This window comes from Paroedura picta, chromosome 7 (assembly GCF_049243985.1).
Source record: "Paroedura picta isolate Pp20150507F chromosome 7, Ppicta_v3.0, whole genome shotgun sequence".
In the NCBI taxonomy this organism is placed as follows: Eukaryota; Metazoa; Chordata; class Lepidosauria; order Squamata; family Gekkonidae; genus Paroedura; species Paroedura picta.
The window spans coordinates 98,863,014-98,887,952 of record NC_135375.1 but is presented as its reverse complement, the minus strand read 5'-3'; the positions used below and the strand labels follow the sequence as shown (position 1 = coordinate 98,887,952).

The following is a 24,939-nucleotide window of genomic DNA, read 5'->3' as shown; positions in this document are numbered from 1 at the left end:
TTTAAAAATTATGGCTTAGCATTGTTTCAATTTTTAAGCATACACAAGGAAGTAGAGTCCTAATGAGTTCCATTGTATGTTCAGAACTAGAATGAATGACAGAGATCCTGTAAAAATGGCTAGCTCTACTATGCTGATGGTTCACTTGGTGTAGGGCCAGCTTTGTGTAGTGGTTAGGAGTACGGACTTCTAATCTGGTGAGCCGGGCTTAGTTCCGTGTTCCTCCACATGCAACCAGCTGGGTGACCTCAGGCTCATCACAACACTGATAAAGCTGTTCTAACCAAGCAGGAATACCAGGCCTCTCTCAGCCTCACCTACCTCACAAGGTGTCTGTTGTGGGGAGAGGAAAGGGAAGGCGAATGCAAAGCACATTGAGACTCCTTCAGGTAGAGAAAAGCAGCATATAAGAACCAACTCTTCTTCTTCTTCACTTGAGGGATGGGTTGGAGTAGAAATGCCAAACTTCATGCCGTGCTCAAATTAAATTATATAGTTTTTACCTATTTGTGCCTGGAGCCAATCATACCACATAAAAAGCATTGGGTTCTTCCAATGACATGCACCTCTGACTGGCCCTCATCGGGGGAGCCTTTCCCCAATAGAGTGAGAGCTCTCAGCCACTGAGAGCCAATCAGAGGCTCTTCCCTACCCTGTCCCCCTCCATGAGAATGAAAAGCCAGCAGGAGGTAAACCATGGGGCTCTAGACAGCTCTGCCCCACTGTGTTCCCCATACTCTTGCCTGATGGCAGGCCAAGGAAGGCCACCCCGCTGCACTCCATGCCTGCCCTGCAAGTCACATTGTCCTCCTAGCCACCAGGAGAGTTGGGAGGCCCACCAAGGAGGCTCTTGGCCCATTCTTAAAACAAGCTTCACTACTAGTTTGCTATATAAACTGATGTAATGCTATGCCTAGTGATCTTTTCCAAGAGGTGGCAGGCAATCTCCACTAGTCACACAGAATCTAGCTTCTAGATAGCACATGGACACAGTGCTAATATTAAAGAAACTTTCATTCATTAATCACAGAAGTTTTAATTGATCAGATCAAGTTTGGCTCTATCCACCTTCTCTGCCACATGCATAATTTTATAAACCTTCTATCAAATCTCCATTAAACTGTGTTTTTTTCAAGACTGAAAAGTCCCAAACTCTCTCACTTCAACCCCCTAATCCCCTCGGTTGACCACCCTTGTATTTTTTCCAGTTCAGCAATGCCTTTTTTAAAGATACAACAACCAGAACTGCACATAGTATTTTAAATGATATTGTGCCATAGCTTTATAGAACATTAGCCATTTTATTCCCAATCCCTTTCCAAATAGTTCTTAGCACTAGCTTGTCCTTTTCGCCACTGTTGCACTCTGGGTCTTTTCACTGAACTTTCCACAAGATCATTTAGTCTTGGCCACATCAGACCCCATGAGCACATATTTGAAATCAAGATTTTCTGTACCAATATGTTCAAAAGCAGGTAGCTGTGCTCGTCTGAAGCAGCAGAACAAACTTTGAGTCCAGCAGTACATTTAAGACCAATGTATGAGCTTTTGTGTGCATGCATACTTCTTCAGATACAGTGTCATGCAATGGAAGTCAGCAGTTCATACTTATAGGCAAAGTGTGAGAGTAAATTAATATACAGCATGTTGAAAATGATTAACAGATTCCGGAGATAAATAGAGGAAAAACAGCAATTTGGATTTGTTTGAATTACATGGGAAACCTTTTGTATACAATAACAGTGACCATTCCAAACTACTTTGCATTAACTAGTCATAGTTACATGACGATCTACTAGTATAAATCAATCAATCAATAAAATAAATTTTATTGTGGGATTACGGGGTTTTATTATGATTTTATTACTTTTATATTGTAAACCGCCACAAGATGGCTGTTGCCATGAGTGGCGGTATATAAATTAAAATATAAATGAAGAGGACATGTGACCTTTCTGATAGATTGTTAAGAATGTGGGTTAGCATATATAGTTAAATAAGAAACCAATCTCCTTCTTAGATTACAATACAATCTACTAGTCCAAATCAATTATTCCAAATAAGAGATGAATTAAAATTTGGACTTTCTGAGGGATTGTTAAGAATGCAGGTTACAATATGTAGTGAATTAAGAAACCAATGTCCCTGTTAGGTCCTGGGGATTCCATTGTTTTGAGTGTTGTAATGACTTGCATTTCAGCAATTCCCCTTTCCATTCCTTGTAGTCATTTTCTGCTTCTATTTTACATCATCACCTTCCTAAACTTTTTCATATTTTTGCATAAAATTTAGTCACTTTTCACATTACAATTTTGTACACTTCTAAAACAAAAAGTCCAAATCTATCCACACAACAGAAAACAAGGTTGCACTTATCCGTAACTGTTGTTTATCAAGTGATCTTCTGTGCACTTCTGTGCCTGCATACAAGCCACAAAAATGAAATACAAGTTTCACTGCATTAAGGGGAAAGGCACATATGCACTGTAAACTAGGGTACAATGTGAACGATTTATGAAACATGATAAAGAGCCAGTTTGGTGTAGTGGTTAGGAGTGCGGACTTCTAATCTGGCATGCCGGGTTCGATTCTGCGCTCGCCCACATGCAACCAGCTGGGTGACCTTGGGCTCGCCACGGCACTGATAAAACTGTTCTGACCGAGCAGTGATATCAGGGCTCTCTCAGCCTCACCCACCCCACAGGTTGTCTGTTGTGGGGAGAGGAATGAGAAGGTGACTGTAAACCGCTTTGAGCCTCCTTCGGGTAGGGAAAAGCGGCATATAAGAACCAACTCTTCTTCTTCTTCTAAACAGAGGCAATCTTGCGTACACTTAAGAAGCCATGCATTTAAACAATAGTATGAAACTAGGACTGATAATTTTGTGGTGCAGTCCGAACCAGAGTTAAACCCTCCTAAGCCATTAACTCGGCTTATTATGGCCCTAGGCCCCCTTTCCTAGGTCCATTAACTGAGCATTGTTAGATGCTTGCAGAAATAAAATTCAAAGCCCTAGACACAACACATGTCTCCAAAACAATAGCCAAGCCATTTACAGTTCATGCCAGGATAGTGAAGCAAGGGGCAATACAAGTATCCATATACAGGAAAAAGAAACCCACATCTACTAAAATATCTTCTGAAAGCTTCAGCTATTTTCAAGCCTCCTACTAAAACTGTAGCTATCTCGTTCTGACATGAAACACTGCAAGATCGCTCTGTGTATACAAGGATTTCCTTCTGTCTTCTTACAGTACTGAAAAAGCTGTTCTGACCAAGCGGTAATATCAGGACCCTCTCAGACTCACTCATCTCACAGGGTGTCTGTTGAGGGGAGATGAGAAGGACGAATGTAAGCCGCTTTGAGACTCCTCCGGGTAGACAAAAGCAGCATATAAGAACCAACTCTTCTTCCTCTTCCCTGCAGGTAGCCACGTAATTAATTTGTTTTACAAAAGAAAAAGTGCTGGTTGGGGCGGGACATATCCTTTCAGGCTATCAATGGTGCCACAAAAGTACCTGTGGACAGGATGGCTAATACAAATCAAATCTTTACCATAGGTTCTCTATATATTTTTGAAATGCCCATCTGTCCAGCCTCTGTCCGTCTGCTGTCCGGACACAGGAACCTCCTGTCCGGGCACCACCTCCAGTCCAGTGAGCCAATCCAGATGTGCTCAGCTTGGGCCAGCCCCTGGAGCACCCGCCTCCTTGAGGTCCATGCCCCCAGCCTTGCCAGCAGAAGCTTTCTGGTCAGCGAGAAGGACACAGACCTGGTGAGAGCCCGGCCGCTACCTTCAGATGTCCGCGACTGGCGGTAGGGGCTTTTCCTGGCTTATGAAGGGCTCTCGCCGCGTCGGCAATGGGCCGAGACTCTTCCCGGCCAGGGAAAGCCTCTCCCGCTGGCCACACACATCCGAAGGTGCGCGGCTGGTGGCAGGGGCCTTTCCCGGCCCACTTGGCCCCCGAAGGGCTCTCGGCACATTGCCGATGTGGCGAGAGCCCTTCGCGGGCCAGGAAAGGCCCCTCCTGCCGAGCGCTCGTCTCCAGAGGTGCGCCAGCAGCAGTGGGGGCCTTTCCTAGCCCACTTGCCCTGCGAAGGGCTCTCGCCGTGTCACCAACATGCCGAGAGCCCTTCGCTGGCTTGCCACCACCTGCAGAGGTGGCCCGAGCCCCTTCCTAGGCCCATTTTAAAAATGGGCTTCACTGCTAGTCAATAAATAAATTACTGGGATGTGGAGTTATTTGAAAGGCAGCATTACATAGTGCTAAAGATATTAAACATTCAATATATCCCTGACCTGGATAGTCCAACCTAACCCATTCTTTTCCAATCTCATAAGCAAAGTAGAGCGATTACTATTTGGATGGGAAACCACTAAGGAAGGCTAGAGTTGCCATGCTAAGGCAGGAAATGGCAAACCAGCTCTGAGCATCTCTTGAAAACCCAAGGAAGGGAAAGAAAAAGAATAGGAAGGAGAAGGGAGAAAGAAGAGGAACAAGCTGTTTTTCATACCCTGCTTATCGTTACCAGAAAGAGTCCCAAAGTGGTTTACAACCACCTTTTCCCTTTCCTTTCTGCACAACAGATAGGTAGGCAAGGCAACTGCTCTGTCAGAACAGCCCTAACAGAACTGTGACTAGCCCAAGGCCATCCAGCTCGCTGCATGTAGAGTAGGGAAACAAATCCAGCTCTACAAATTAGAATCCACCACTCTTAACCCTACATGTGAGAGTCAGAAAATTCTTTTTTCTCTAAGACATTGGAAACCTAAGTGGAAAGCTACAATATTATTGAACAGGTTAAATGCTTCAAGTATTTGGCTATCCTTTTTCAATATAATGTTAATTGGACTACCCATTGTAAACTAGCAGGGAGAAATATCAACAACCTCACATATGCAGATGATACCACTCTAATGGCAGAAAGAGAGGAGGAACTAAAGAGCCTGTTGATGCGGGTGAAGGAGGAGAGTGCAAAAGTTGGCTTGAAACTCAACATCAAGAAAACGAAGATCATGGCATCCGGCCCTCTCAATTCCTGGCAAATAGATGGGGAAGAAATGGGGATAGTGACAGATTTTATTTTCCTGGGCTCCAAGATCATTAGAGATGGGGACTGCAGCAAGAAATTAAAAGACGCTTGCTCCTGGGGAGGAAAGCTATGGCAAATCTAGATAGCATCCTAAAAAGCAGAGACATCACCCTGCCAACAAAAGTGCGTTTAGTCAAGGCTATGGTATTCCCAGTTGCAATGTATGGCTGCGAAAGTTGGACCATAAGGAAGGCCGAGCGTCAAAGAATTGAGGCTTTTGAACTCTGGTGCTGGAGAAGACTCTTGCGAGTCCCTTGGACTGCAAGGCGAACAAACCGGTCAGTCCTAGAGGAGATCAAACCTGACTGCTCTTTAGAAGGCCAGATCTTGAAGATGAAACTCAAATACTTTGGCCACCTCATGAGAAGGAAGGACTCCCTGGAGAAGAGCCTAATGCTGGGAGCGATCGAGGGCAAAAGAAGAAGGGGACGACAGAGAATGAGGTGGCTGGATGGAGTCACTGAAGCAGTAGGTGCAAACTTAAATGGACTCCGGGGAATGGTAGAGGACAGGAAGGCCTGGAGGATCATTGTCCATGGGGTCGCGATGGGTCGGACACGACTTTGCACATAACAACAACAACAATCTCCCTGAGGCACAGGATTTGGAAGCGGTCTACTGAGTTTGGATATTGGGTGGGGGTGGGGGGTCAGGGATTGGATGGCCACTGTTGTTGTTGCTTTTAAGTGTTGTGGTTTTTATATTTTATTGTGGGAATCTTTTATTGTAACCTGCCACCATTTGGCTACCCCAGGAGGGTTGGGTGATACACCAAATAAATAAATAAATGCCTATTCTTTCTCTGAATGTTGGCTTGTATATGGGTTGGGTAGTGCAGTCTGTCAAATGTGGTTAACCTTCGGGGCTGTTGTAAGACATAATACATGTATCTGCAGAAATTTTAAGAAACTCTGAGGCATCCCACGTACTTTCAAGAGTCACATGTTCATGGCATTAAGCAGGAATTGTGCATGCAGTGGAAGATCTTGGAGCTATTTGGATTATGTAGATCATTGCATTTAGCACACCATGTTTCAGGAAGGTTGTGGTATTTGAATTTACATTTCCTCTTAATTCTTAAGAAATTTCAGTGGGGTTTGTTTGTTGCAGCCCATAAAATCCAAAGAGCATTAAAAGACAGCAATTGTATTAATCTTGAGAATGTTACAAGTCTAGGTGGTGCGGTGGTGATGAAGAGCTACCAGCAAGTCAGAGTTAAGCCGTGACATCACAGTCTGTCTAGCAGGCAATTTAGATAGCACATCAGGTAATGTGAAAGGTTCAAATTGTTAAATGTGACCTCAGACTTTACATAAGTAACAGGAATTGAAGCATTATCACTTATATAACATGATTAATTAGACATGATGCTGGGAGATCTTTGGTTTGGATATTCACAGAAAAACAGAAGCAGAAGCTTCTCTGTTTGATATATGCTGAAATGTCTCATTTAATGTCTCATTAATACCTACTTGGAATAGGTATTAATGCAAATGTATCTGCTGTCATTCGGAGAAAATGAATGCTTGACTCAGTGTCGGATTTTTTAACAGTTTGCAACATGATGTTCCCAAACAGCCAGTTCTCCCCCAGAGGCGGAAGCCATCTTGGCTGTTTCTTACCCCTCACCTCAGGGACTTTTTTCTCCTTCTTGTTTCCCATGTGGGCGTGCCTGAAATCCCCAGTTCTTTCCTGCCTCTTTTACAGGGAGAGCAGCTCTTTCATTATGCTAACAGCTATCCTTCTAAAATTCTTCTAAATTGTTTCTAATCTTATATCTAACATTACCTTTTTTACTAATCTCCTCTGGCACTTCTAGTGTTTATTTCTTGCCTATCTCTCCTCGGAGAGCTCTTTGGCGCCTTGTGCCTTTAGCGGACCTCCCTGATTGCAGTTGAAGAGAGCGATCTTGCTTGTTATGGCTTCCAGGCGAGCGGATGATTTCCTCTCAGCGGACAATTTGACAGTTCAGGTCATTGAAGGCAACCAGCAGCTCCTGGGGCCGATGGGCGCCCCTTCTGAGGCCCTTCAACGTCTGGTCAGTGGGAAAATGTATGGCGCAAAAAGAAGGATGCCCTGGACAAAAAAAAGAGCAGATTACGCACTCCGTAAGTCACACGAGGCCTCTGCAGTGGCAGTATGTGCTTGTTCTATCGCCCCTATTATTTCTCGCGCCAATATAGTGTGGAAAAGGAAAATAGTGCAACTTTTTGGGGATAAGGATAAAAGATTGGCTGAAGGAACAAACAGAATGCTGCAGGCAGTTTTGTTTGTGGCTGATGCAACCTTGGATGCTGCCATTTTTAATGCTCAAAATATCGCTTCCACGTCTACTGCACGCAGAACCCTTTGGCTGAGGGTCTGGCAAACTGATATACTCTCAAAATAAATTGTCACAGCATACCCCTTCCAGGGGGAGAGACTCTTTGGGGATGCTCTGGATAAGGTCCTTACAGATTCTAAAGAAAATCGAAAGTCCATGCCTAAATTTATCAGGAAAAATTACAAGCATCCATATTCAAATTATCCCTTTTGTTCCAGTGGTTACTTTCTCAGGGATCGACAGGATGGAAGAGCCAACTGGTCGCAAGCCAGACAACAATTTTGCAAGGGAAATTTCAAGGCCATACAGGAAGGGGAGTTCCTGACATTACTTGATATTCAGGAAGCATATTTGCATGTTCACATCTGACCAGCTCACAGGAAGTTTCTTCGCTTTTGCATAGAGGACCAACATTTTCAATTGAAAGCTCTTCCCTTTCGTCAGCTCCTTGGGTTTTCTCAAAGGGTTTTCTCAACCCTGTCATTGTCCTGAGGGAACAGAAAATACACATCCTTTTTTAGACAACCTGCTGATAAGGTCCCCATCCCTGTCTCAAGCTCACATCAACAGCAATGTGGTCATCGATACTTTACAGGACTTTGGAATTAGCATTTACCTACAAAAGATTTCCTTGACTCTGACTCAATGTCTGGATCACCTAGGGGTGATCCCTGGATCGCACAGGGAAAGGAATGTTGTTCACTACCGAAAAGATGGCAAGGAAAACCAGAGAGCTGGTGGTTCAGGTCATCAGGAGCAAAACATCCTTCTTAATGTTCCTGGCAAGTCTATTGGGTTTCATGATATCTTGCTTAGAGACTGTTCAGTGGGCACATCTACATACCAGACAACTACAAGCCTTCTTGAGACCTCATAAGCAGAGCATCATGTACAAGATGGACAAGTCGTTAACTGTCACACTGGCGATGAAACAGAGCCTGCAGTGGTGGGTGGTCATCTTCAACCTGACAGCAGGGGAAAGGTTTCTTCTCCATCAGGAGCTGGATGCCAGTCTTCACTCAGAAGTCCTCAAGATAATTCGATGGTCAGAACAACATCTTCAGTCAATCCGAGCTGAGCATATCCAGGGTATGGAAAACTGTAAAAGGGATTAGCTCAGCAGATGGAGGATTTTGGAAGAGGAATGGGCCTTGGTGAAAGAAGTTTTCCAGCAGATAACCAGGTTGTTCTGTCTACCCATAGAAGATCTCTTTGTGTCTAGCCAGAATCATCAAATTCCCAGATTTTGCACCAGATTCTTCCACCCGGAAGCAGAAGCCATGGATGCTCTTCTGGCGCCATAGCCAAAAGGATTACTTTAGGTTTTTCCTCCAACTCTGATCCTACCAAAGGTGTTGAGAAGGATAAAGACTCCAGGTAATATTAGTAGCCCCACACTGGCCAAGGAGGCCGTGGTTCTTTTCGATTCTACAGCTGGCAACAAGCAATCCTTTACATCTGACAATTATCCCAGATCTCCTGTGTCAAGGGCCAATCTGGCACCCAGAGCTTGCGTGGTTCCACTTAACTGCCTGGAAACAGAACCGCAACAGCTCCTGAAGGTAGGATATTGAACACTGTGCTTTTGATTAGAAGAAAATCCACTAGTAAGACCTACAAGTATACTTGGAAGATGTTTAGGCTGTGGTGTAATCATATCCTCTGTACAAACCCTGGGCTGAAGGATGTTCTAGAATTTCTCCAAGTTGGTTTAGACCAAGGTCTGAAAGCTGCCACCCTACAAAGACATGTAGCAGCGATATAAACTATTGTTCCCAAAGTTCAGAAGGTACGTCTGTCCAGACAACTGTGTAGTATTCAATTTTTAAAAGGACCCTCATTAATCGGTCCGCCAACACAACACAGATTTCTGACTTGGAAGCTGAATGTGGTGCTTTATGCGCTCCCAAAGCCACCATTTGAACAACCACATTGTTGTGGTGAAGACACTGTTTCTGGTTGCTGTCACATCGGCAAGACAGATTTATAAGTTGGGAGCCCTCTCTGCAAACCCAAAATTATGTGTCTTCTATAAGAACAGTCACCTTACCTTTGGATCCATCATTCATTACTAAGATAAATTCTTCCTTCCATAAATCTCATTTTGTCCTAATCCTAAACGCCTCTTGAGAGGTCCTGACATAATCTAGATGTTTGAAGGGCCCTTAAGGCTTTTCTTATCAGAACACCTGACTTTAGGAAAACAGAATATATTTTCATCTCGGTTTCGGCACCTAACAAAGGTTCAAGAATATCTAAATCCACACTAAGTTTAAGGCATCCATTAAGTGTATCATTGAGACGTATAAGGCATCAGGAACTCAAGTTCCAGAGGGAATAGTGGCACATTCGGTATGCAATGCAGCCACAATGGCTGCACTTTTCAATCAGTCTTTTATAGAGGAGATACGTAGGGTGGCCACCTAGTCATCTGTTTCCACCTTTACCAAGCACTGTAAAGTAGACTTGTATAGTTCTGCAGATGTGGCATTTGGTAGATCCATGCTGCAGGAAGTAATTTCTACTTAAGCAACTTCCCACCCTAGGGACACTGTTCGGGGAGGTCCCAAGATGTCTTCTGCCTCTGGAGGAGAATGACCATTCGTCTTACCTGTGAGGGTTCCTTCTCCCCAGAGGTATCCCTCCCTAGAAGTTGCTATATTCCCTTTTTGATGTATTTGGATGTTAGCATGATAGCATATTCTTTAATGTTAATTCTTTTTTTTTTTCCTGTTCTAAACTCTATCTGTATTAGGAGTGTTTTTGTTAAGGTTTGTTCCAAGTTTCTAGCTAGTGCCTGTAATTGCGGAACAGCGTTGGAAGTTTTGTACTGGGGATTTCAGGCACGCCCACATGGGAAACAGGAAGGAGAAAAAAAGTCCTGCCTCCCTGATGAGGGGTGAGAAACACCCAAGATGTCTTCCTAGATCTCTGGGAAGAAGGACCCCTCACAGATAAGACCAATGGTTGTTTTCTCAGCTGGCATTTTAAACCATGAGCTGTAAGCCTATTCTCTAACACCATAGCTTGAAAAGCATTTAATTTTGAAGAAATGGTTCGTTCCATCTATTGTTAAGTGCAGCAGGTACCTGCTACTGGTAATAGTTACCCGTTCAGTTGCAGTAATCCATACTACTAGTATTGATAATTCCCAAAGTTTAAATTTAAGAATTGCCAGTTAGGAATAACAAGACTGGTTAAGAAGCTATTATTTTTGAAGACCATGAGATCTAAAGACGTCTCCTGTTTCTAAACATTGGCATAACTTGAACTATGGTATCTTCCACACAGGGGTGGGATTTGTGGTTTTCTCATTGCTGATGCAGTTGAAGGTAAAATGCAACAGCAATGGGGTTTTCACATAGTTAGCATGGTGTAGTAGTTAAAAGCAGCAGACTCTAATCTGGAGAACTGATCCCTTCCACATGAACCCTGCTTAGGAGGACTTTGGGCCAGTCACAGTCCTCTCAGAACTCTCTCAGCCTCATCTACCTCCCAAGGTGCTTGTTGTGGAGAGAAGGCGCTAAGGTTATTGTAAGTTGCTTTGAGATAGAGAAGATATTAAAATGTACTTTTCTTCAGGTTGCTAAGCCCTGATCCCCTGGACCACCCCATTCCCCTGAACCATAAAAAGTTTTGCATTTTCTTCCCAAAAAAGCAGCACAAGATTATTATATTGGTATAGCATTGTAACAACAGGTGCAGCATGTTCTCTGTATTCCTAATTTTGATTCAAATTATTATTGTTGGCGTTGTTGTTGTTATTTCTACAATTTTTAAACCACCCTTCCAAAACTGGCTTAGGGTGGTGTACATAGCCAGAAAATCTGACTATACCCATCCACACAGTAGCCATGCAGGCTTTACTCAATCTTACCTGAAATGTTTGTTTGTTTATATTTAGACTTATATCCCTGACAAAATAAAGCAATAAAACAGGGTAATCTGTAAAACCCCATAAATAATTAAAACCAACATTCCCCACAACAATCTCCCAGAAACCATTCCCAATCAAGGTGGCAGTATAAACTCAACACTTCTCCATTATTTAACCCAGCTGTTCCCAATCTCAGAACCACTCCCATGGTACTGGTAGATATAACTCAAGATCCTTGATCTTCCACAACCAGCGTAATGCGCTAGCGTAGGGCAGGACCCTCAGATCATAACTCTGGGCATCCCCTGGCCTCAACCAAATGCGTGGCGGAAGAGCTCCATCTTACAGGCCCTGCGAAACCTTGATAGCTCCGTCAGGGAGCTCATTCCACCAGATTGGGGCCAGGGCCGAAAAGGCCCTGGCCCTGGTTGAGGCTGGCAAATGTCCTGGGAGCCCAGGACAGCCAGCAGATTTATGCCCGCAGAGCGAAGAGCCCTGCAGAGGGCATAAGCAGACAAGCGGTCCATCAGATAGATAGGACCCACGCAGAGTATAGCCTTGAAGGTCAAAACCAAAACTTTGCAACTGATCCAGAAGCAAACCGGTAACCATTGTAGTTATCTCAGTACAGGGTGGATATGGGCCCTCCAAGATATCTTAGTGAGGACCTTCGCAAGTGCATACTTTGCCAGTTGCAATTTTCAGGTCAGGGACAAGGGTAGGCCTGCAGTGAGCAAGTTACAGAAGTCTAACCTGGAAGTGACCATTGCTTGAATCACTGTGGCCAGGTGTTCTGAGGACAGGTAAGGTGCTAGTAGCCGCGCTTGTCATAGATGAAAAAATGCAGCTGGCTACATTCATGATCTGAGCCTCCATGAAAAAGAAGGCATCAAAGACTACACCCAAATTCCTGGCTGCTGGTGCAGGTGTTAATTGCACCAAGTCTTGGCATGGGAGATGGGCTGCCTGTTCCTGCCCCTTTCTGCCCAACCACAGGACCTCTGTCTTGGAGGGGTTGAGTTTAAGATGTCTCTGCCTGAACCATCCAGCCACTGTTTCCAAAAAACTGGCAAATGTATCCGGGGGGGGGGTCCATCTGTCCATCCAACAGAAGGTAGAGCTGGGTGTCATCCGCATATTGGTGACCACCCCGTGGGCAGGATGGAAGCCAGCCAAAGATTCCCCCCAAAATGCCAGGAGCTGGTCTGCTGCGGCCTGCTCCACTACCTTTCTCAGAAACCCAAGTTATGAGACTGGATGGTAGTTGTCGGGGTCCCACGGGTCCAGAGATGGTTTCTTGAGGAGAGGGTGGACCACTGCCTCCTTAATCCCTTCAGAGATTTCCCCCATTGAAAGGGAGAGGTTCACAATCTCCCTCAGGGACCTTCTTATCCACCTGTTGCCCAATTTGAGCAGCTAGGACAGACGGATCTAAGGGGCAAGTAGTCGTTTTCACTGACCCCAGCAGTTTATCCACTTTGGTTAAAAAGAGCCGTCTGAAGCCATTAAACAGCCTTGTGTTTTCATTGGCTGCATTAATCTCAGACCAATGTCTAGAAGGGAGGAGTTCCTCCCTCCACCCCCAGGTAGACACCCAACCGGCCAAGCAATTCCACAGTGCTGTACTGTCCACCAGGTTGGCCCAAAGCTCCCATTCTTCACTGGCGTCACTCTTTCCTGTCGTCAGCTGCTGTCACAGCCCGTCGCTCCATTTTAAGCCACCTCCAAACTACTCTAGTTCTCACAGCTCTCCGTTCCGCGTCTCCACCGAAGCTCCAGTCGTGTTCTGCCACCACGCAGACTGGCAGCTCGGGGCTAGCTGCAACACGCCCAGAGGCACAGGAGCAGCAGGATCTTTCCCCAGCCGCGTCCTGCCACTATGTGGACCAGCAGCTTAGGACTAACTGGAGTAAACTCAAAGGCACAGGGGCAGCAAGTTCAAGGCGGGTTTAAAAGAGATTGTGGGAAAGCCAGGGAGGCGCACAAATGCACCACAATGTTGTTGGGCAAAAGGAGAAAAAGGCTTCCCAAAAGCATTACATTTGGGGCAGATAACCCATGTTGGAAGTCCCCCGTTTTCTCACCTTTTTTATTGTCTTGATTATTGGAAAATTAAGCTGAATCCCAAGAAGAGTCTCCACAAGAGCATTATGTGTCTAAAATTTAAGCCTAGGCTTTTTGAAACTCAAGGGAACAGTGTGCTTCTAGGCTGTAGTGCGTAGTTGAAACTGTTGGAAAAGTCATTAATGTATATACTTTATTTTCCACAGTCTGCAATTTTATGTCTCATGAAAAGTGCCTGAAACATGTGAAGATACCATGCTCCTGTATTGCTCCAGGTCTTGTAAGGGTAAGTCACTCATATTTTGTGGTAAGACTATTTAGAGTAAAAATATCAATATGTTTAACTTGAATTTTCTAGTTCTTACCTCTTAGCTTCTTTTTAAAGTGTGTATGCAGAAAATAAGATCGTTTCATATACTCTAAAGTAGTGGTCCCCAACCCCCGGTCCGGGGACCGGTACTGGTCCGCAGATCAGTCGGTACCGGGCCACAGCTCCTCCTCGTCCTCCTCCCCAGCTGCTGCCTCGGGGGCTGCCCTGCCACTCTGCTGCTGGCTCACCTTTGGTGCTCTCCAGCAGGTGCCATGGCTGGGGCTCCCCCTTGACGTGGCACTGCGCAGCTGCTGCTGGCAGCACCCCCCAGCGGGTGGTGGGAAGTCAGGGGCGTCAGCAGGAAAGCAAATGGAGCAGGGGCTAAGGCGGCGGCTTCCCTCGGCAAAAGACTACCCCCCCCCCCGGGCCTCAGTAAACTTGTCAAGCATTGAACGGTCCCCAGTGATAAAAAGGTTGGGGACCACTGCTCTAAAGTAGTCATTTAGCAGAAAAGTACAAATGTGCCAAATGTGTTCTGCTGCTAAACTGAATCTTATTAGCCCTTGTGCTGAAATATTAAATAAACAGAGTGTTGCTTTGGAAAAGAGGCAGTGAACCAACTAAGGGCAATGGATCAGGATGAAATAGTCAGCTGTATTGAAGGCCACTGATAGATCCAGAAGGATCAACAGAGCCAGCATGCCTGTATGCAGATGTAAACAGAGTTTGTCAAACAAAGCAGCCAGTGCTGTCTCAGTCCCAAAGACAGGCCTGATTGATTGAAAAGAATCCAGGGCAGATGTCTCATCCTGGAAAACTGGAACCCATTGGCATCGTTGGATGGTGCTGACGGTGTCCGGAGTTGGTAGCTGCAGATGGTGTGGGTTCCTGTTATATTAATCCTTGATGATTCTCTGGTTTAGTGTATACCAAGAGTTGCAAATGGGGCATCAGTCTGGTGAATGAATGCTCTCTTCCTCAGTTTACTCTCATCTGTAGTATAAATTCCTTTCCCCTTTTCCTTATTGGTTGTATTCATGGATAAGTGTTATATCAACATTGATGCTATTTATTGCTCACGCTAGCCATTGTTGTGGTGTAACTAGGATTTGAAATCAGTGATTGTCGCAGGTCTGCAAACTCTGGTTAGTATTAATCATAGTTACAACCTGTACAGGTGGGATACTAAGCCAGAATTAAGGCAAGCAAGGAAAAGGAGGGACAGTGCGTGAGTGGGCCTTCCTGGCATTTCCTCCATAGCTCTCTTATGATTTCAATTGATACCACTAAGTGTAGTGCAAAGGAGAAATGTGGGGGGGGGGGCAGGGGCTGTGCATGGCAGAGTATATTGATCATTGCACTTTGTGCATAATAGATGGGAGGAGGCTGTTCTTTGTTTAGAGTTAGTGTCATATTGGAAGTCATATCCAGACATGATTTTAATTCATAAGTGTCGTTGGAGGAGGGGGAGGGGGAGGGGGAGGAGGAGGACTTAGTTCTTATAGAGAGCCAGTTTGGTGTAGTGGTTAGGAGTGCGGACTTCTAATCTGGCATGCCAGGTTCGATTCTGCGCTCCCCCACATGCAACCAGCTGGGTGACCCTGGGCTTGCCATGGCACTAATAGAGCTGTTCTGACCGAGCAGTGATATCAGGGCTCTCTCAGCCTCACCCACCCCACAGGGTGTCTGTTGTGGGGAGAGGAATGGGAAGGCGACTGTAAGCTGCTTTGAGCCTCCTTCGGGTAGGGAAAAGCGGCATATAAGAACCAACTCTTCTTCTTCTTCTTCTTCTTCTTCTTCTTCTTCTTCTTCTTCTTCTTCTTCTTCTTCTTCTTCTTCTTCTTCTTCTATATGCCGCTTTTCTCTACCTGAAGGAGTCTCAAAGGGGCTTACAGTCGCCTTCCCTTTCATCTCCACACAACAGACAACCTGTGAAGTGGGTGAGGCTGAAAGAGCCCTGATATCACTGCTCTGTCAGAACAGCTTTATCAGGGCTGTGGGGAGCCCAAGGTCACCCAGTTGGCTGCATGTGGAGGAGTGCAGAATCGAACCCGGCATGTCAGATTAGAAGTTCGCACTCCTAACCACTACAGCAAACTGGTTAGAACAGGTTGAAGTTGGTGGTAAAGAGAATGCTTTCATTTATGCTCCTTTGTGGTTTGCTGCAACTCATGTTTAGACAATGCCATCCAAAAAAGCATATGTCGTTTCCATCAGTGGGTGCTGAGCTGAATGTCTCTGTGGTTTATTCTAGGAAACCTTTCCTTTTTGAGCTAGCCAAAACAATCTCCCTCTTGTAAACTGATTTGGCACATAGACATTAGAAAGTGTCATAAAAATGTTCAGTCACTGCTGTTAATTATGGTCTGCCTATTGGTTTGCTGTTCTGTGCAAATGAAGCTGTGTCACATGGAGATATCTGTTTTGCGTACTGGCTACATGAAGCAAATACTCACCGTGACTGTAGGCTGGAAAACATAACAGAAGGCTTAATGATAGTTTATTCTATGTATGGAAACCATTTATTTTTGTACTGTGTTCTCTTTACTGATTATACAAAGTGGCTATTTATGGAAAGTCCTAGTATAGGAAGGGGTGCTAAAGATTCCCCCCCCCTCTACAAGCCAGATTCTTAGAATGTATAATATTGCAATTTTCTTGAATACACTAAGAGAAAAAAATAGCAGACGGTTCCATACTGTTTTTTCCCCCCTGTCTTGCTGAAAATGTTGCTTTCAAGCAAGATTTGCAACTCAAGGTCATCATGAACTCAGGAAGGGGTGTCAGATAAGTTCAGGTGTCGAGGACTTTCCAAAAGAATTATGGAGTTTGTTAGGTTTGCCAGGTCTGAGCAAGAAGTTCCTGGAGAATTGAGGGTGGAGCCTGGAGAGAGCAGGAATTCAGGAGGGGCGGGACCATACCACAGAGTCCACCCTCCAAAGCACTGATCTCTGTTGTCTGGAGATCCATTGTAATTCCAGGGAATCTCCAGGCTGCACTTTTGAGTGGCCAGGTCTGAGCCGGGAAATATTTGAGGATTGGAGGGGGGGCTACAGCTTAGGGAGGGCGGGGTTTAAGGAGGGGAGAGACTTCAGCAGGGTATAAAGCCATAGACTCTACCCTTCCAAGCAGCCATTTTCTCCAGGGGAACAGATCTTAGTTGCCAGGTGCCACCTGTAGTTTGGCAGCCCTAGAGATCATGTACTCTATATAATCTTGTTGAATGGTTACAAGCTGGCTGTAAGCCATGCTGTTTTAGAATTATTTTTTGTGAACGGTCTAGATTCTAGTCTAGCTTTAATGAACATTTTTCCATATGTTTCTCCTCCTGCATGCCACCTTTTTAGGGGCTGTCTTGAGTCCTTAACATGATGTTGTTGCTTATGACTTCCTTGGGAAATGGCTACTTTTATTTGGCTGAGTATTGCAAAAATGAGACACACAGGCAACCATAGCGATGAGATTAGATTTTAATGACCTTCCTGCATAACAAAATCTTACATGGTGAAGTCATAGAGAGCCAGCGTGGCGTAGTGGTTAAGCGTGGTGGCCTCTAATCTGGAGAACTGAGTTTGATTCCTCCACATTCAGCCACCATGACCTTGGGCCAGTCCCAGTTCTTTCACAACTCTCTTAGGCTGTCTTATCTCACAGGATGTCTGTTGTGGGGAGTGGTAAGGTAGGCAATTGTAGCCTGCTTTGAGACTCTTTCAGGTAGTGATAAGCAGGGTATTAAAAAACAGCTCTTCTTCACTCAGGGAGCTGCTCTACCCTTACAGCTGCATTCATCGGAGCAGGGTCTTCTGCAGGTACCAGCTGACAAAGGGGAAAAATCAGTAGCTGCCCATATACCCTGTCATAGACTCCGCCTTGCAGAATGGCCTGTCTGAGGAGACCAGGAAGGCTCCCAACTCTGCTGGCTTACTACAAACTATGCAAAACCGATTCAAATGAGTAGCCGTGTTGGTCTGAAATAGCACAACAAAATCAGAGTCCGGTAGCACCTTTAAGATCAACAAAGATTTATTCAAGGCGTGAGCTTTCAAGTGCAAGCACTCTTTGTAAGTCTATGAACTGACCATCATAACAGTAGGAATATATAAGCAAAAGTTAATCCTATTGCATTAGTAAACTGTGTCACAGCATCCACACACAGGATTCAAAAGGGCTTTTCTATGCAGGCAGTAGAATTATGCGGTCCTGATTGAGTCAAAGTTACTTGGGAAGATTGCTGGTGACTGCGGTCTACCCCACTGTGCATAGCTTGTTATAACTAGAATCCTGCTATGGAGTTTTGCATCATTTTAATGTGTCATGTTAGTACTTATACTGTGCTTCATTCTGCTTGTAGACTTCTTGTTGGTTCTACAACCGTAATCTCATTGCATTGTTTATTGACTGTCCCATCTGTGGATTGTATTGACTCGCTTTGGTTAATCCACTTTGAGCAAGTGAGAAAGTTGGACTATAAATAACATAAGGTAAATAAATGAAGTGAGAGCCCACAGCTAAATAAACCCTGCTCTCGATTGCATGCATTGGGATGCCCAGAATACCCCCAACGGAGAATTTTGTTTAAACTATCATCTCTATGGGTTCAGATTCAGGGTACCTTTATTGGCATAAAATTGCAAAGCATAAAACAAAAATTTCAAACAGTTCCTGATGTAAAATCCATCGTAAAAAGATTTTCATTTAAAATTGCCAGCAAAAACTTTGCTACTTTTATCATAGTTGCTGAGTCCCTCACATTTAGTATTGTTTTAATCCAGTGCTTCTCATTAACACAGCTGAATTTCAATTTCTTCAGATAATTAGCTAACGGGCGACGATATACTTCAAACTTAGGACACACCAGAAGTATATGGTACAACGTGTCAGGGGCAATACATCCATGTAAACAGTATCTCTCCTGAGGAGGGATCTTCAAAAATCTACCTCGGGTGAGCCATGGGTTCTTAATCTAGTCCAGAAGGAATCCTGGACTAAGATGCTTCTAATGGATATTTAACTATGGAGACATTCATGTGGAAGGAGGTTTACATTTCCTGGAATTCTAACAGTATATTTAGTTAAAATATGACAGCTGTAGCCATTCTTTCTCCCCGGCCTCTTTTTCTTTTTTCCCTCTTTCTTTTTACTAATGGGAAAATATTTTCCTAAAAGCCACAGCTTGTCAGGCTTAATGACAGGGGACAGATCTCTCGTTGAAAGATTTCTTTAGAATGTTTATCATACCAGGTGGGTATTGCGGTTGGAATTTCCATGGGTTGATTTGTATATGTGAGTGGATTAATTACTCGGAAACCTTAGTACTGCAGGGATTTGGATTCTCAAGTTCATGGATTCAAAAGGACCCAGGTTTGTGTGTACTCCAGCCAACATGTTGCTCTTGCCCATTGGATTACTCATCAGAGCAGACCTGGAAAATGCAGTGTGTGTGTGTGGGGGGGGAGGAAGCATAAGCACTAGCATGCATAAATTTAATGCAATGTTTTTCAAATGTTAGGATGGCATTGTAGAGAAGTATATCTCAGTGACTGGGTCCCTTGAGATAAAAGAAGGTGCTTTAGTGATACCGGTTCATTTTTGTTCCCCTTTGCCCCAGCCATGCAAGCACACAGTGTGCCAGTACTCTACTTGAGCAATGAGCAGTTACAGATTTTTTAATGAATGTTGTGGGAATAGGATTTTGAGTTGGAAGGTCAGAAAGATGGTTGGTCGTTCCTGGGTATTAGCTTGTTGGCCGAAATAATGAAATGCCACGCAAAGATGAGCAAGATACGCTTGGGATTTATTAAAGTGCGATGTTTACAACTGAACTGACATTCAACAGAATCTTTGTACATAAAGCCAGTTGGTTCCTTTCCATCATTCTTAAAGGACAGAGCGTGATAGCAATTCACCAAATGGCTTTGGGAAAGACAGTACATCAACAATTCATTGGCTGTCTCCACTGCTGGTCTTATTTGCTGGGAGGGAATCACCAGCACCTGCCTGCCTTCCTACTATCCTCTCTCATTTTCAGACCTTACTTTCCCTTCTATTTGCATCTCTCATTTGCCAGGGCACCAGTAAGAGAGCCAGTTAGGCATAATGGTTAGCACATTGACCTAGAACTTGGTTTAGATTGCCTCTGTCATGAAGTTTTCTCAGTGATCTTGAGCCTTTCTTCTCTCCGCCAGTGAGAGAGCCAATGTGGTTCAATGGTTAGAACACTGGACTAGGACCTGCGAGAATTAGCTTTAGATGGCCTCGGCCATCAAGTTTTCTCAGTGACCTTGAGCCTTTCCTCTCTGTACCCTCTTTTTCTTCCTACCTCACAGGGTACTTGTGGAGATGAAATGGGGGAGGACCATGTACAATGTCTTGAGCTCCTTGGAAGAAGGACATAATATATAGTGATATAGTGGCCACTATTTGTTTCCTTCTGATTGGCACCATCTGGGGGAGGGGGGGATGACCATGGAACTGTTTCTCAGCTAGCAATCTGCTTATTACAGATTCATATAAATCTAATCATTTTTATATGCCTGGTTTTTAGATAGTATGCTTTGTGTTGTGTATGGCTTTCTCTTTTTTTGTTCCTTTGCGTAATAGGCTTGTAAACTTTATTCCAGTTTTTACTGGTTTGATGCAGGCTGTGTTTTGTAAGTTGATATTTAATTATTAGATTTTATATGTTATGAGACATAACATACCAGTATCCTCATAATAATAAAGACAGTGCTGTACTGCTAAGCTATGCCCCCTCCCTGGCACATTGGAAAGAAAAGCTAATGCAAAATTAGTTCATATTCTGAAATGTACGTAGTGAGCACACTGGATTTCTTTGATATCCTATTCTACTCCAAATTATACCAGCTCCAGAGACATCTGAGTTTAGTGTATTAAAGTTATGAGGCAACTTTTTTCTTGAGCATGGAATGTGTCATTAATTCTGACCTAGAGGATCCTCAGATTTGTGTGCCTCTAGTTTATTGTGTGTGGCTCAATAAACACTTTATCAGCAAGCCATAAGTTGTGGAAGCTTCTTATCCACAGGCTGTCGATAGGTCTGTTCTCTGCAGATCAATTTTCCAGATGCTGATTTGAAGTTCTGGTTTATAGGGTGGAGAGCAAACCATAGTTTGTACTTTGGAGACAATGATCAACCACGATTTACTGGAGAACTAGAAGCCAGATATGAGGAGAAGAGCCAGTGAGACTGGTGAGCAGGTTCATATAAGGTCTCATTCAACAATCCCTAGTGTGGTGCCTGCCAGTATGTTTCTTGATGTCCACTTGGTCCTTCCCCAAAGCATCTCTTCATTTAACCAAGGAGCCTCTTCAGGCTTTTCTCCACCTTATTAGAGCAGGAAACCTGACCTGGATAGCGCAGGTTAGCTGGATCTTGGAAGCTAAGAAGAGTCAGCCTTAGCTAGTATTTGGGCAGGTGACCTCTAAGGAAAATCAGGGTTGTGACACACAGTCAGGCAACAGCTAACCAACCCTGAATATCTCTTGCCTTGAAAACTTTACAAGGCCACCATAAATCATTTGGGATCGGAGCGGGAGCTACTTCAGAAGAGTCCAGGAGGCATCACCTCTGCAGAGAGCACACAATTCTGTAACACGATAGGCAGATGTTGTGGTTGCAAACTCCGAACACATGGAATCTTATGGCATCTTGAGATTGGACACGGTTCCCATGGCAACCATTTTGCAATTGGTCCCAACCACCCTTTGGTACCGTAAGTTCTTCTAACATCAACATGTCATTTGAGACAAGATGTATCTTACATGATCTAAAGCAGGGGTAGTCAACCTGTGCTCCTCCAGATGTCCATGGACTACAATTCCCATGAGCCCCTGCCAGTGTTTGCTGGCAGAGGCTTGTGGGAATTGTAGTCCATGAACATATGGAGGACCACAGGTTGACTACCCCTGATCTAAAGCAGCCATTCTCATATGCCCTCTGGGGGGGGGGGTGCTGGTGCATTTGAAGTGAGCCGCAGTCTTGAAAAATGTGACATGGGAAACTCAAAGGGTTTATGGGTGCCCTTGGTAATGAAACCGAGAAAATGATGTCTTTAATTGCTAAAAAGCTTGACCGTTGTCAAAGGAAATAAAAATTGTGTGATCCATTCCTTTGTACTTGAATTAACGCAATCAGGGGAAAAATAGACGTACATGCTTCTCTTAGTCGAGTGTTTGCCGCATGTGTATGTAAGACAAGGTACATTGAGTATAGTTAGCTCAGTTTTGGCTTAGGCCTTTTTTAGCCTAGCTCATTGTGCCAGTAGCCAGCCTACTGCAGGGGGCCCTGGAACCTCATAAGAGCCCCCAAGAAAGCTGGGGCCAAAAAAGGTTACGAATGGCTGATCTAAGTATGGTGCCTTTGAAACTAATGGCAGTGAAATTGTACCATGCATCTTTTTATCTCCCTTTTCTTTTTTGGTTTTCTGATAAAAAACGTGTGTGGGTGTGAGTGTAAAATTTCTGGTTTGTTTCCTGAAGCAGAATAAATTGTATTAAGACCTTGTTTGGATAAGTAGTCTACCTCATTTGTTTGTTTGGTTGCAGCTGCCTTTAATTGTCTCCAGTTTGGGTCTTGATGAGCAAATTGTTTACTGTGTAAACATCCTACTACAATCCTCTTTTCAAGCCTGATTTGCATTGCTAATAGTGCTGGCCTCAAAGGATTCACTTGTTTTCATTGGTGTCGGAGAGGGGTCCCTAAGCCCAGCCTTCAGTGTTTCTTAATCTCTAAATGAAGGGTGGGGAGGTTGTTTCCTTCCTAGAATTTATTCTCTAAGGAGGAAGCAATATCGTGAAATCCCAGATTATACGTAGACCAAGCGTGGCTTGGGAAGTGGTCTTTACATACATTGTTATTGCATGTATGCTTCCTGTACTGATGACATTTCACAGCGTTGATTAAGCCAGGGTCAAATTACGCCAAGCGTTCAACATGGCTTTTCAGGGCAACAATTTTATAACTTTCCAATTACTTTTGTCTCAGGGTCAACATTTTTACGGCAGTCTTTGATCAGGGATATTGGTTTAGGCTTTGCAGCTGTGCATATCATTGCTCTAAATTTATCCACACAATGAAGGCGTACAGAGGGAAACCCTTATAAAATTTGAAACAGGAAGTGTAACTACTGAAGATAGCTGAAAATAGAACGGGCATCCTGGTGCCTTAAATAGCGGTTAGTGCTTCCACTCTGTACAAGTAAACCATAATTTTTGCTTGTGCTCATCAGGACTTTCATGCAAAAAGGTTCTAACGATTTTTAAACAAACATGATTTCTTTTAATAGTCTGTATTTTTAACTTTCCCTGGCTGCACTTACAGTTTACTTTTTATCAACACAAACTTTTCTTCTACATTTTGAGTTCAGGAAGCATACAACAGCTCTACCATAAAGCTGTCTACCTAATTGATGCCCACTATTTATGTACACTGGCATTTGCAATGGCAAACATTAAAAAAAAAAAGAATCATAGAATCTTAGAGTTGGAAGGGACCTCCTAGGTCATTTAGTCCAACCCCCTGCACCATGCAAGACACCCACAACCCTATCACATAACCTGCCACCCCCTTGAACCTTCACAGAATCGGCCTCTCCGTCAAATGGCTATCCAGCCTCTGTTTAAAAATTTCCAAAGATGGAGAACCCACCACCTCCCGAGGAAGCCTGTTCCACTGAGAAACCACTCTAACTGTCAGGAACTTCTTTTAAATTAATTTCATCCCATTGGTTCTGGTCTGTCCCTCTGGGGCAAGAGAGAACAATTCAGCTCAATCCTCCATATGGCAGCCTTTTAAATAGTTGAAGATGGCTATCAGATCCCCTCTCAGTCATCTCCTCTCCAGGCTAAACAGACCAAGCTCCCCCAACTTTTCCTTATACGTCTTGGTCTCCAAACCCCTCACCATCTTTGTTGCCCTCCTCTGGACATGCTCCAGTTTGTCTAAATGCAAAACTGAAAGAGGTGTTTGTTAACCTGCAAGGGCACACCATAAACATCAAGTGGTAAGAGCTGCGACTAGGGTTGCCAACTCTGGGCTGGGAAATACCTGGAGATTGTCGGAGGGGAGCCTGAGGAAGGAGGGGTTTGGGGAAGGGGGATATATACCTCAGTGGGGTACAATGCCATAGAGCCCACCTTCCAAAGCATCCGTTTTCTCCAGCCGAATTAATGTCTGTTGCCTGGAGTTCAGTTGAGACCTCCAGCCATCACCTGGAGGTTGCCGACCCTTGCTGCAACCCACTCTTTGCTATAAATAGGCTCATAATAGGGCTTTACAAACAGATGTCTTCTGGCATTGACCACTGCAAATGTGTTTGCCTCTTTTGCCTCAATGTGAACGGACTCTGTCATTTCATACACTATTCCAGTGGCAAATGAGGTTTGTCACTGTGTGTGCAGTTAGGAGATGCAGCCAGTTTCCAGTTAGTCACATGTGCGAGTTACAATTTTAGGTGTACATTTTAATAATTTAGCATGTCCTTTAGCATTCCGGAAAGCTTCTGTTTCCTAAGGATTTCCAAAGGTTGAGCTCTTAGTCTAACAGCTAGGAATAAGGCTTTGAAGAAAAGCTAGAAGTCATTGGAAACAAAGTATTTAAGGATATTTGGCAACCAGGGAAACATCCCATTGCTAAATGTTACATAGATACTGATTCAATGGATGAAAAAGCTTTCCGATAACTTAAAAGCATTGCTAGAGTATGATTTCTCCATATCCTCTTGCAAATGGATTTTAGTGACTCATATATGTGTTTTGCATTCTGGAGAAGCTTTTCAATAATAAATGAGAACCAAAGATTATGCAGCCTTCTCAGGGTGCCTTTATGATTTCACCAGGCGGAATTAACTTACTTGATCTGTCCCGGGTGAAGATTGTGAGCAGGAATAATTGAGGCTTTGAGAGCAGACTGCTCAGTCCCTGCTCCCATGGCATCTAGGGCAGCCAGGGCAGATCGGGTTGGGCAGAATAATTAACATTACCCCTTTACCTCCCAGTTTCTGTATCAGAGAATGTATATATAAAGCTTAGTAGTTCTGTGTTTTTCGTCTGAATGTAAGATGCGCTTTTGGATAGGCATTTATGGGAGGAAAGGAAGGGTGTCAGTTTGTGGCACTGGTGATGATAAGCCGTGACTTGATTGTCTTTGGCAGTTCTTGGGCAAGAGAGAGGACCTCTTCCATGCCTGGGTTGATGCGGAAGTTGTGGCTGGCACTACCCCTGCCCTTATCTTGTGGTGTCAATTACATAGC

At 44.2% G+C, this 24,939-nt stretch overlaps 1 protein-coding gene across 2 annotated transcripts in view; it reads left to right on the top strand.

Annotated features, from left to right (window-relative positions):
* The window catches only part of DGKQ (diacylglycerol kinase theta), a 130,692-nt gene that overhangs the window by 52,416 nt on the left and 53,337 nt on the right, over positions 1–24,939 (top strand). For both annotated transcript variants that reach the window (XM_077345597.1, XM_077345596.1), the window contains exon 2: positions 13,566–13,645. In XM_077345597.1, coding sequence (XP_077201712.1) covers positions 13,577–13,645 — 69 coding nt within the window. In that variant the 5' untranslated portion in view covers positions 13,566–13,576. The remainder of the gene's footprint in view (positions 1–13,565; positions 13,646–24,939) is intronic.